The sequence below is a fragment of the Tachyglossus aculeatus genome, chromosome 26, assembly GCF_015852505.1.
Source record: "Tachyglossus aculeatus isolate mTacAcu1 chromosome 26, mTacAcu1.pri, whole genome shotgun sequence".
NCBI classification, from domain to species: Eukaryota; Metazoa; Chordata; class Mammalia; order Monotremata; family Tachyglossidae; genus Tachyglossus; species Tachyglossus aculeatus.
The window spans coordinates 9,389,948-9,403,042 of NC_052091.1; the positions used below are offsets into that span (position 1 = coordinate 9,389,948).

The following is a 13,095-nucleotide window of genomic DNA, read 5'->3' on the forward strand; positions in this document are numbered from 1 at the left end:
AAAATGCTTGGTGAAAGCGTATGTTACAACAAAAAATGAGTGGAGTTAACTGGATTCTGAAGCTATCGTTAGCTCTGTTTATCCTTATATTCTACTCTCCCAAGCCCTTAGTGCAATGCTCTGCACACAGTAAGCAACAAATATGATTAAATGAATGATTTAGCTTACTCTCATAGAAGATTAACTACATATTTGGAATTTTTATAATCCCATACCATTAGAAAATATTCTGAAAGAAAGCTTGACACTGAAGAGACAGGTGGTTGAGGGTGTTGTCAAAGGCTGAGCCAGAAACCTTCTTTAATTGCATGTGTACAGTTCCTACAGAGACAATTGTGAGTTTAAACTAAGGTTCAGGTTTGGTTCCACTAAGAGCAGCATGGCTTAGTGGATAGAACATGGGTTTAGGAGTCAGAAGGACCTAGGTTTTAAACCTGGCTCCACCACTTGTCTTCCATAAGACCCTGGGTAAGTCACTTCTCTGTGCCTCAGTTCCGTCATCTGTAAAATAGGGGTTAAGACTTTGAGCCCCATGTGGGACAGGGGCTGTGTCCAACCCAATTATCTTGTATTTACATCAACACTTTGAATAGTACCTGGCATGTAGTAAACACTTGAGTACCATCATTATTATTTTTTTTTATTATAACCTATCTCTTTAGGATAATTTTAAGATCTCTTGATTCATTTGTTCATTTAGTTGCTTTGGAGTATTAAGGTATAAAGTATACTTCAGCAGTGTTTATTAGGAGAAAAGATTTGCCTTTCCTGAGAGTAGAATGGATGGGGGTTACTGATATGTCAGTAAACCAAGGTGAAGGTTATTTCATAATATTTTTTTCCTTCCACAGAGCATTTCATGTCCCCAGTGGGAAGATATTAGCTGTAAAGGTAAGCTGTTTGGATTGTTTTTCCCTGCTTTGAAAACATTTACGCTTGATGTTTACCCTATAAACTCTTCTGTGATTATCTATTGGGTTTAGATATGTTATTAATTTCCATCCCCATTTATTAAAGGAGTGAAATTATTTGCACTAATCTCAGGCATTGTATAGAGGTTGCCAGGAAAATGTTATAATGGCTATACATCTACTAGAATTTGGACTCTAGCGCTAGCTGTGAATCTGACTCACAAATGGAGATATTTCATTGCATCTTCTTTTTTTGATCATAGTAGTAAATCAGTTGGAAATTTTTTTATTTACCCTTTTCTCTCAAAGTCCTTTTGTGGAAGCCTTCATCTGTTTTTCTGCTCTGCAAAGAAGCATCGTGACTTATGGATAGAGCCCAAGCCTGTAAGTCAGAAGGACCTGGGTTCTAATGTAAGCCCTGCCGCTTGTCTGCTGTGTGACCTTGGGCAAGTCACTTCACTTCTCTGGGCCTCAGTTCCCTCATCTGTAAAATGAGAATTCAGACTGTGAGCCCCATGTGGGACATGGACTGTGTCCAACCTGATTAGCTTGTATTTACCCCAGAGCTCAGTACAATGCCTAGCACATAGTAAGCGCTTAACAAATAGCATACAATTTTTTTAAAAAAAATCACTTGCCAATCCAAAATATTCTACAACCTGTTGCTAAAATCATCTTCCTTGGATACCACATGGGCTAGATTTCTTCATTCGTCACAGTACTCTCATTCTCCATTGTCTCTTGACCATGTAGACTGTTAGCTCATGGTGGGCAGGAAATGTGTCGGTTGTATTGTTATATTGTACTCACCCAAGTGCTTAGTACAGTGCTCTGCACAAAGGAAGTGCTGAATAAGAAGGATTGATTGATGGATGGATGGATGTACTTGCTTCTGACCAGTGCCACTGAAAGCTCTCCACCCTCCGGTCCTAACCTGCCTACCTAGTGTCCTGATTATACTACAGCTTGCAACCTCCACTAATTCTGTTGTACCATCCTCTCCCAAGGGCTTAGTACAGTGCTCTTCACAGAATAAGTGCTCAATAAGTACCACTGATTGACTGACTGATTTCTGCCAAGCTTGCTGTCTTGAGAAGTTATGCCTCTGAACACATGACCCAACATGTCCATGGGACTGTCTTATCACATCTCTCTCTCCTCCAAACCACCCCCTTCTCAAGGAACTTGCAGCTGGAGGCTGCATTTTGTGTCTGTGTGTAGATGAGGCCCCTCTGTAGATGAGTGCAGTAAACTCATTCATTCAGTGATAGAGCACAGGCCTGGCAGTCAGAAGGTCATGGGTTCTAATCCCAGCTCTGTCACTTGTCTGCTGTGTGACCTTGGGCAAGTCACTTCACTTCTCTGGGCCTCAGTTACCTCATCTGGAAAATGGGGATTGAGACTGTGAGGCTCAGTGGGATAGGGACTAAATCCACGATTTGCTTGTATCCCCCCCCAGCATTCAATTCAGTGCCTGGCACGTAGTAAGCACGTAAAAAATGCCATAATTATTATTATTGGGTTGTATTTGTTGAGTGCTTACTGTGTGCAGAAAATGGTACTAAGCATTTGGGAGAGTACAATATCACAATGAACAGACACATTCCCTACCCATAACAAGCTAATAATCATACTTATGGTACTTGTTAAGCACTTACTATGTGTCAAGCACTGTTCTAAGTACTGGGGTAGATACAAGTTAATTGTATCTACATTAATCAGGTTGGACACAGTCCCTGTCCCACATGAGGCTCACACTCTTAATACCCATTTTCCAGGTGAGGTAACTGGGGCCCAGAGAAGTGAAATGACTTGTCCAAGGTCACACAGCAGACAAGTGGCGGGGCTGGGATTAAAACCCAGATCCTTCTGACTCCCAGGCCTGGGCTCTATCCACTAGGCCACAGTGCTTCTCTGCCATCCCTATTCACAGATCCCAGGGGAAGCAGCATGGCCTAATGAGAAAAGCAGGGGCCCAAGAGTCAGTGGACCTGGGTTCTAATCCTGATTCCACTACCTGTCTGCTGAGTGATTTTAGGCAAGTTACTTTACTTCTCTGAGCTTCAGTGTCCTCATCTGTCTAATGGGGATTAAATCCTAGTCCCTTCTGCTTAGATGGCGAGCCCCATGTGGGGCAGGGACTGTATTCAACCTGCTAATCTTGTAATAATAATAATAATAATAATAATTGCATTTATTAAATGCTTACTGTGTGCAAAGCACTGTTCTAAGTGCTGGGGAGGTTGCAAGGAGATCAGGTTGACCCATGGGGGCTCACAGTCTTAATCCCCATTTTACAGATGAGGGAACTGAGGCACAGAGAAGTTAAGTGACTTGCCCAAAGTCACACAGCTGACAATTGGAAGAGCCGGGATTTGAACCCATGACTCCTGACTCCAAAGCCTGTGCTCTTTCCACTGAGCCACGCTGCTTCTCTTGTATCTACACCAGCGCTTAGTACAGTGTTTGGCACATGGTAAGTGTTTAATAAATGCCATTTTAAAACAGGAGCTTACAGTCTACAGGGATGTACCCAATACTCATTCTTCTCCCTTTCTTCGTCTGCCCCCAAAATACTTCTCAATTACGTCACCTTGACTTTTCAGTTAGCCATACAGGAGCAATAAATTGAGTTGAGTGGAAAATGTTACATTGTTAGTACATCCCAATTTCATTCTCATTTTTTAGCTTCTTAAAACTGTCATCAACTTGAGAAGATAGAGTTGTTAACATTTTCCCTTCGAACCAGTGTGCTACTAGCGGTCTCAGTCAGTGGTGTTTGAAACAATATGAGTCAAATGAAACAAAAGCCTTCCAGTATATTTGGGAGATTTGATTGACCCTTTCCAGCGATGGGGCAGAAGTGATTTTAAAGGTAGAAAAAGGTTATCAGTCATAAATCAGTTGAGTTTTGGCGAGATCAAAAATAGAGTTTGGGAAAATAATGTGTCTAGCCATTGAACTTCAAAATCATTTGCCTCCCAACATTTGAAAATAACACTAATCAGAACCCAACCTAAAACATAATTGTTTGACAAGGAAATTGAATCTGTGAAACCTATTAGTAGCTAGCTTTTTTTTTTTGCACAGGTAGCCTTGAAAATTGCAAGTAGGTAGAGCAGAAAAACAAATGAAATTACTGTTACACATCTTGAATCCTGAACCTTCTTATACCATTAAAATCTTCTATAAAAACCTTTCAGCTAGGTAATGCTTGGAGGATTTAATAGATTTCCTAGTATTACTTATTTTCTAATTGCGAAAAATCTATCCGCAGGAAGTCTGAAAAATCTCAGCACTGCTTATAGCGTGTGTGCCGATTGCCATTCTTTGACTGCTCTGGGTTTCTGCCGCTCTAAAACTAGCATTTAAATGGATCATTTGATTAATCATTTGTATACTGCCTGTAATGCTCCCAAGTTTCTTTCTGAGTTGTACCTACCTGTAAAAGACAATTATGTCGCCCCGATTAAATAAGGGAATTAAAACAGAGGAGCAGCTTAATTTGACCTGTGATTTTGCTCGCCTTCCGTTCAGTGGAACATGTGCCACTCCAGCAAATAAATGAAGTCATCCATGACAGCTTGTGATGAATTGCCGTATTTATACTGTATATTTTAATAGCTTCACACTAATTTAAATGGAGCCCAGAGTAAATTATAATTCAGTCACTTGACTGCTTGTATTTAACTTGACAACTCATCCTTATTTGTCCTGGAGGTGTAGTGGAGAGCAGACGAAATGCACTCAGGTATTTCAGTCTCGCACTTAACCCTTTCTCCGTGGATTGCTTAATATCCCAATTCTCTTACGTTTGGAAGGGTTCACCCCGGCCCAGCAGGTAGAACAAGAGCCTGGGAGTCAGAAGGTCATGGGTTCTAGCCCTGGCTCTGCCGCTTGTCTGCCATGTGACCTTGAGAAAGTCACTTCACTTCTCTGGGCCTCAGTTCCCTCATCAGGAAAATGGGGATTGAGAGTGTGGATTATGTCCAACCTGACTATAATAATAATAATTATTGTATCTGTTAAGAGCTTACTATATGACAGGCACTGTACTAAGACATGGAGTGGATATAAGAAAATTGGGTTGGATGCAGTTCCTGTCCTACATGGGGCTCACATTCTCAATCCCCATTTTACAGATGAGGGAACTGAGGCACAGAGAAGTAAAATGGCTTGCCTGAGGTCACGCAGCAGACAAGTGGCAGAGCTGGGATTAGAACCCAGGTCCTTCTGACTCCCAGCCCATGCCCTATCCACTAAGCCACACTGCTTTTCTCTACCCCAGTGCTTAGAACAGTATTTGGCACATAGTAAGCACTTAACAAATACCATAGTTCTTATTTCTATTATTATTAAAATCCACGCTCGGTGTGTCTGGAGTTGCTCTTATCCTTGAAGATGGAAACTTAATGTCTCTCTTACTTTTCTCCCATTGGGATCAATCAATCAATCAATCAATCGTATTTATTGAGCGCTTACTATGTGCAGAGCACTGTACTAAGCGCTTGGGAAGTACAAATTGGCATCACATAGAGACAGTCCCTACCCAACAGTGGGCTCACAGTCTAAAAGGGGGAGACAGAGAACAGAACCAAACATACCAACAAAATAAAATAAGTAGGATAGAAATGTACAAGTAAAATAAATAAATAAATAAATAAATAGAGTAATAAATATGTACAACCATATATACATATATACAGGTGCTGTGGGGAAGGGAAGGAGGTAAGACGGGGGGATGGAGAGGGGGACGAGGGGGAGAGGAAAGAAGGGGCTCAGTCTGGGAAGGCCTCCTGGAGGAGGTGAGCTCTCAGCAGGGCCTTGAAGGGAGGAAGAGAGCTAGCTTGGCGGATGGGCAGAGGGATGATCCTCAAAGGACAAGGAAGGGAATTTTGCTTATGCGTCACATTTTTAATGGTCACTTACAAGTATCTGCCAGGGAAAATTAACTGTACAACTACAATTCTGTATTACCCAGAAACCCAGGGGAAAGAAGATGTCGTTTTTCAACTACTTCCCTCCTCTCCGCTTGTTCATTCCCAGAAATGACCTGCCAGGCTTCCTTCTCTACCAGGGTATCCTGATTTTTCTCTCTGTAACAATAATAATAGTAACTTTGGCATTTGTTAAATGCTTACTCTGTGCCAGGCACTGTACACTAAGCGTTGGGATGGATACAAGCAAATTGGGTTGGACACTGTCCCTGTCCAGTTTGGGGCTCACAGTCTCAATCCCCATTTTCCAGATGAGGTAACTGAGTCATAGAGAAGTGAAGTGAATTGCCCAAGGTCGCATAGCAGACTAGTGGCGGAGCCAGGATTAGAACCCATGACCTTATGACTCCCAGACCTGAGCTTCACGCCATGCTGCTTCTCTGGGATCCTTTCTCCTTCCTGCTCCACCAGGTTAAGTAACATGAGTCAACCCGATTATTCTGCCCTATTAGTGGTCAACAGGTTTTTTCCATTATGTAGTATGTAATATAATAATGAGAAGCAGTGTACTGTAGTGCACACAGCCTGGGATTGGGATTCAGAATGACCTGGGTTCTAATCTGAACACTGCCAGTTGTCTGCTCTATGACCTTGGGCAAGTCATTTCACTTCTCTTGGCCTCAGTTCCCACATCTGAAAAATTGGGATTAAGACTGAGAGCCCCATGTAGGGCCTGGACTGTGTCCAACCCAGTTAGCTTGTATCTACCCCAGCGCTTAGTACAGAATAAGCACTTAACAAATACCATTCCAAAAAAACTGGGACCCAATTTACACCCTGAAGGAGTGGACTTGCAGGACCAAAATGTATTTATGGGGTTGAACAATTGAGCAATTTTGTTTTCTCCTTTCTCTTCCCCTATGCTCCTCCTCAGCCCCCCAAGTTCATTTATTTGGGACATTTCAACAGTAACTTTCCCCCATCCAAAGATTGCATTTTATAAGATTTCCATTGCAATATGTGAAATTTAGTTGTAGGGACCGGCTGATGGCCTTGTGCTGCTATAGTTGCATCTTTCTGGAGAAATGATTATGACATTTGTTAAGTGCCCACTATGTGTCAAGGGCTGTTGTAAGCATTGAGGTATGTACAGGTTATTCAGGTTGGCATGATCCCTGGCCCCTTGTGGGGTTCAGAGTTTCAGTAGGAGGGAGAATGTGTACTGAACCCCCATTTTACAGGTGAGGTAACTGATTCCCAGGGAAGTTAAATGGCTTGCCTGAGGTTATAGAGTAAGCAGGTGGTGGAGCCAGGATTAGAATTCAGGTCCTCTGATTTCCCAGATTCGTGCTCTTTCCAACAGGCCACACTGCTACTCATTATTACATTACATATTGCATTATGGAGACTATCTGCTGACAATTAATGGGTCAGAGTATCTGGTTTGCTGATATTACTTCGTTCACTCAGTCAGATTTAGTAAGTGCTTACTGTCTTCAGAGCGTTGCAGTAAGCTCTTGGGAAAGTACAACAACAAACTGACATTCCCTGTCACAACAAGCTCACAGTCTAGAAGGGGGGAAATAGACATCAATGCAAATAAATAAAATAACAGATATATACATAAGTGCTGTGAAGCTGAGCGGGGGCGGGGAGAACAAAGGGAGCATGTTCAGGTAATGCAGAAGGGAATGGGAGATGAGGAAAAGTGGAGCTTAGTCTGGGAAGTCCTCTTGGAGGAGATGGGCCTTCAGTAAAGCTTTGAATTGGGGGGAGAGAAATGGTGGGGCAGGAAGGGGAGAGGGTCCCAGAGAGCAGCATGGCCTAGTGGATAGAGCACGGGCCTGGGAGGCAGAGGGATCTGGGTTCCAGTCCCGGCTCTGCCACTTGTCTACTGTATGTCCTTGGACAAGTCACTTCATTTCTCTGGGCCTCAGTTCCCTCATCTTTAAAATAGGGATTAAGACTGTGAGCCCTCTTCGGGACAGAGACTGTGACTTTTGACTCCAGACATTTCTGGAAAAAGATTTAAGCAGAAACTTTCACTGAACACTCCAAGCATACTGCCATTTCGCTACACAGTACCCAGTATTTTAGATGAGCTTTATGTTATAAAGGAAGCGTATATGTAAACACTTTGGAGAATGAGGGGGAAAATAAAACACCCAAAACTGAGGGAAGCATACTACTACTGATGGAGCCAGATTAAAACAAAAGGATTATTTCCAAACCCACATTTTACCATATTGACATCTCTCTGAGAAAAAGAAAGCATAACTAGTTTCTATCACGAGTTGCTCTAGGGACCTTCAAGTTTGTATCTAACCCAGCACTTAGAACAGTGCTTGACAACAGTAATAATAATTGTGGCATTTGTTAAGCACTTACTCTGTGCCAGGCACTGTACTATGTGCTGAGGTGGATGCAAGCAAATTGGATTGGACTCAACCCCTGTCCCACATGGGGCTCACAGTCTCAAACCCCATTTTACAGATGAGGTAACTGAGGCCCAGAGAAGTGAAGTGACTTGCCCAAGGTCACACAGCAGGCAAGTGGCGGAGCCGGGTTCAGAAGCAGAAGGGAGCACCATTTACACATTTGGCTCAGTGGAAAGAGCTCGGGCTTTGGAATCAGAGGTCATGGGTTCAATCCCGCCTCTGCCAATTGTCAGCTGTGTGACTTTGGGCAAGTCACTTCACTTCTCTGGGCCTCAGTTAGTTACCTTATCTGTAAAATGGGGATTAAGACTGTGAGCCCCCCATGGGACAACCTGATCACCTTGTAACCTCCCCAGTGCTTGCACATAGTAAGCGCTTAACAAATACCATTATTATTATTGTTATTATTATTAACAGTGCTTTGCACATAGTAAGCACTTAAAATGCCATCATTATTATTATTCTCTCTCTCTCACACACACACACACACAGAGATAAAATTTATAATAATAATAAAAATGGCATTTATTATTATTATTATAAATAATTTTATTATCATTATGTCAATATGGTAAAATGTGGGTTTGGAAATAATCCTTTTTTTAATCTGGCTCCATCAGTATGTGCTAACCACTGGATTTAAGTCAGGAACATTACCACTGAAAGTGCAAAACAGGAATATATGTATCTGTGCCTATATATGTGGACTGTAAGCTACTTGAGGGCAGGGATCATGTTTATCCGAGGTACTTACTGAGTGCAGAGAGCACTGTGCTAGGCGCTTGGGAAAGTACAACAAGAGTTGGTAGATGCAATCCCTGCCCACGAGGAACTTAGAGTCGACCAACTCCTTCATATTGTACTTTCCTAAGCACTTAGTAAAGTGTTCTGTGCACAATAAGCACTCAGTAAATACCACTCATTGATCGATAGATATACAGTGGAACTCACGCAAGTATTGCCAAGCAATTAATACAAAGTTTATTCAAAACCTTAAAACAAAGACTAGCTTGTATTAGAACAAAAGATTCTTTGTATTTGACAGTGGGTTAATCACTCTTTATTTTAATGGTGTAGAATTGATATAATGCTACAGGAAATTATTCTGTTGGAAGTTTTCTGTGGTAGAAAAAATGTAAGTGAATTTTGTTGGCAAATGACTATTGATCTGGAGAAGCATGTTAAATGTTTCTTGGCGGTTCTGTATTACACTTACAATCCAGTTTAGTGAGAGCTTTTATAAATAACCCTAAAGCAACTTGTGATAGAAACTGGTTATGCTTTCTTTTTGTTTCTCAGACGGGTGTCAATACTGTAAAATGTGGATTTGGAAATTATCCTTTTTTTACTTGACTCTGTCAGTAGTATGCTTCCCTCAGTTTTGGGGGTTTTTTTCCCCCTCATTCTCCAAGGTGTTTATATGCATGCTTCCTTTATAACATAAAGCTCGTCTTAAATATTGGGTACTGTGTAGCGAAACGACAGTCTACTTGGAGTATTTAGTGTTCAGTGGAAGTTCCTGCTTAAGCCTTTCCCCAGAAATGCCTGGAGTCAAAAGTCACTGCCAGATGCCTTAAAAATAAAAAATGTCTTTGACCATTTTGATTCTCAGCAGTAGAGTCTCCTCTTGTACAGAACAATAACCATTGCCCTGGAGTTGGCCCCAGAGGAGCCCTAAATACAATTGAAGCAATTGATAGGCGATCTGGCTGCATTTAAATGCCTTAAAAGCGCCTCACACCAAATGGGTGCCTGACCAGTAACATATTTGCTGTTCATTTGACTCGCCCTCCTCTGCAGAGATCTTTTGAGGGTGACTATTTTAGGTCAGGAGATGAACAGCGACAAACTGGGAGCGTGGTAGAAGGGAAGTAATTAAGAACTGCCCACTTATTCCTGTCGGCTGGGTAAAATATGTACTCGCGTACCTTCCCGTTTCTCACAGCCCAAGAAAAGGGCCAGGTTTAAATTTACATTCATCATCCTGCGTGTTCCTCTTCAAATGCCCAAATTTCCAAGCGGTTCTTTTTTAATGGAGTGGAAGGTTAATAGGTACAAGGCTTTCCTATCTTCCTCTTCTGAAAGTAGTCATTGTGGTCAAAATAGGGCACATAAATTAAGAATATTATAACTTAAATGACTTTTAGAGCCATTAATGCTGACCTTGGCGGACTGGCTTTTTTCCTTGCCCCATCAATCACACCCATCCCATCTCCCCCAATACAAAAGGAAAGCACCAACATTTACTCCTTATATTTTTATGCCAATTCCTTGCTATATTCTCTTTTGAAGGTATGAATGGGCTGCAATTCTGATATTTTCTTTTCCTCTGGTTTAGGTCATACCACTAGATATTACAGTGGAACTTCAGAAACAAATTATGTCCGAATTAGAAATTCTCTATAAGGTAAAGTATTTTTCACATCGCTCTCTCACCTCTTTTATCAGTAGCCTTGCCTACTGGGTTTTAACTTTTCCTGGTTTCCTTTACAGTGTGATTCATCATATATCATAGGATTTTACGGTGCATTTTTTGTAGAAAACAGGATCTCGATATGTACAGAATTCATGGATGGTGAGTTATTTGAATCTTATGTAGTTTCTGGGTTGACTGTTGGAAAAGTGATTGGGAATTCACTTTTCCTACAAGTAAGAAGCATTTTAAAAAATTAAACATATTAATAATTACTTCTTCTGTTCCCCAAAATTAACCTAGTGTTTGTGATTATTGATGTTAAACATTTTAGCGTTGCAATATTCTCCAGAACGTAGCTTTATTTACTTTTATTGAAAATTTAAATAGAGCAGATTAAATGTTAGTCTAATCTGTGGTTTGATATTTGATTCTTCTATCCAATCTGTCTTGACTGACAAAACAGCTGTTTAGGTTTCTTTAATGTTTCAGTAGCCAAAACAGATTTCCTCTGAAAGAAATCTATTAACCCAATGTCCTGTGTCTTTCAGTGAGAAATCGGTTCTTAATTGCAAGATAAGAAATTGTTTTTCAAAACAGCTGTTTTGCCAAGCTGCATTTAGTTTTCTTTGACTCTTACCCCAATTCCTCCCCATCTGTATTTCTCATCATAACCACTGTGGTTGCTGCTTTGTGACCTAATGGTAGGAGGAGCATGGCCTGGTGGATAGAGCTCGGGCCAGGGAGTCAGAAGGACCTGGGTTTTAATCCTAGCTTTGCCATCTGTCTGTTGTGTGCCTTGGGCAAGTCACTTAACTTCTCCAGGCCTCAGTTACCTCATCTGTAAAATGGGGATTAAGACTGGGAGCCCCATGTGGGACAACCTGATTACCTTGCATTCCCCGCAGAGCTTAGAACAGTGCTCGGCACATAGTAAGTACTTAACATTGCTATTATTAGTAGTAGTAGTTCATATATCCCCCAGCGCTTAGTACAATGCCTGGCACTTGTAGTAAGCACTTAACAAATACCATAAAAAAACACCAAAAAGTGTTGAAAGGAGTGAACAATTCCCTCTTCCTTATGTACAAATCTGTAATTTTATTTCTTTCTATTAACGTCTGTCTCCCCCTCACGACTGTAAGCCCATTGCGGGCAGGGAATGTATCTGTGATTTCGTTCTGTTGTACTCTCCTAAATGCTTAGTACAGTTCTCTGCACAAAATAGTCTTCTAGACTGTGAGCCCACTGTTGGGTAGGGACCATCTCTATATGTTGCCAACTTGTACTTCCCAAGCGCTTAGTACAGTGCTGTGCACACAGTAAGCTCTCAATAAATATGGCTGAACAGTAAGTGCTCAGTAAATATGATTGACTGACTTTCATTCATCCAGTCATCTTTATTGAGAGCTTACTGTGTGCAAAGTACTGCAAAGCATCGATTCTCCCAGGGCCCTTCTGTTGATGAAGCTAGAATAGTCCCTTCAATCTTCCACAGCCCTTCTGGATGAAGGATTCAGGTATTCCGAGCCCGTCCTGCTAAAGCTCGCCATTTTTCATACACCTAGGTCCCAGTCTACAGCTGCCCGGCACATTCCCAAAGCGCTAATCTGTGGCTTTCAAAGCATTTTTCAGGAGCTGGCATTCACTGTTTCAGCAAGGGGTGTGTTGAGTTTGTGTGTGTGTGTGTGTGGTTCAGTCAAGATGGCTGTCAGAAATCAGAACGGTAAATATGCTCCATCTCCAGGAGTGTTGCTCATATGGACCGATTTGGGAAAATAAAACCAGTGACATATTAGGGCTTTGTCGAATTACTCATAGAATTAGAGTGTCACAGAGCTGAAAGCGCTGTGGAGACATCAGCTGGTTTGGCCCCCTGCCTCCGGGCAGGTGAATGACTAAACCATCCAGGACAGATGGATCTAGCTCATCCTTCTTCCCTCCAAGACCACAGATTCAACTGCTGCTCAATTCCCAGATTTGCTTAGAGAAGCAATGGGGCCCAGTAGATAGAGCCCAGGCCCGGGAGTCAGAGGACCTGGATTCTAATCCTGGCTCCGCCAGTTATCTACCTTGGAACCTTGGGGAAGTCACTTGAAATCTCTGTGCCTCAGTTGGCTCACCTGTAAAAATGGGGATTAAATCCTATTCCTTCCTAACTAGGCTGTGAGCCCCGTGTGCCACAGGGACTGTGCCCAAACTGATAACCCTCTTTTAGATGCCCCAGTGCATAGAACAATGCTGGGAATGTAATAAAGACTAAACAAATATCATTAATGTTATTCTTCTAATTAATAATAACAGCTGCCTCATTTTAGAACTCATCGTCATCAGCCAAGATTAGAACCCAGGTCTTCTGAATCTCAGGCCTGGGTTCTTTTCATTAGGCCATTAGG

General features: G+C 41.8%; 1 protein-coding gene across 2 annotated transcripts in view; it reads left to right on the forward strand.

Annotated features, from left to right (window-relative positions):
• Positions 1-13,095, forward strand: part of MAP2K5 (mitogen-activated protein kinase kinase 5) — a 241,509-nt gene that overhangs the window by 75,032 nt on the left and 153,382 nt on the right. For both annotated transcript variants that reach the window (XM_038767364.1, XM_038767365.1), the window contains exons 9-11: positions 852-891; positions 10,625-10,693; positions 10,780-10,861. In XM_038767364.1, the coding sequence (XP_038623292.1) occupies positions 852-891; positions 10,625-10,693; positions 10,780-10,861 (191 nt within the window). The remainder of the gene's footprint in view (positions 1-851; positions 892-10,624; positions 10,694-10,779; positions 10,862-13,095) is intronic.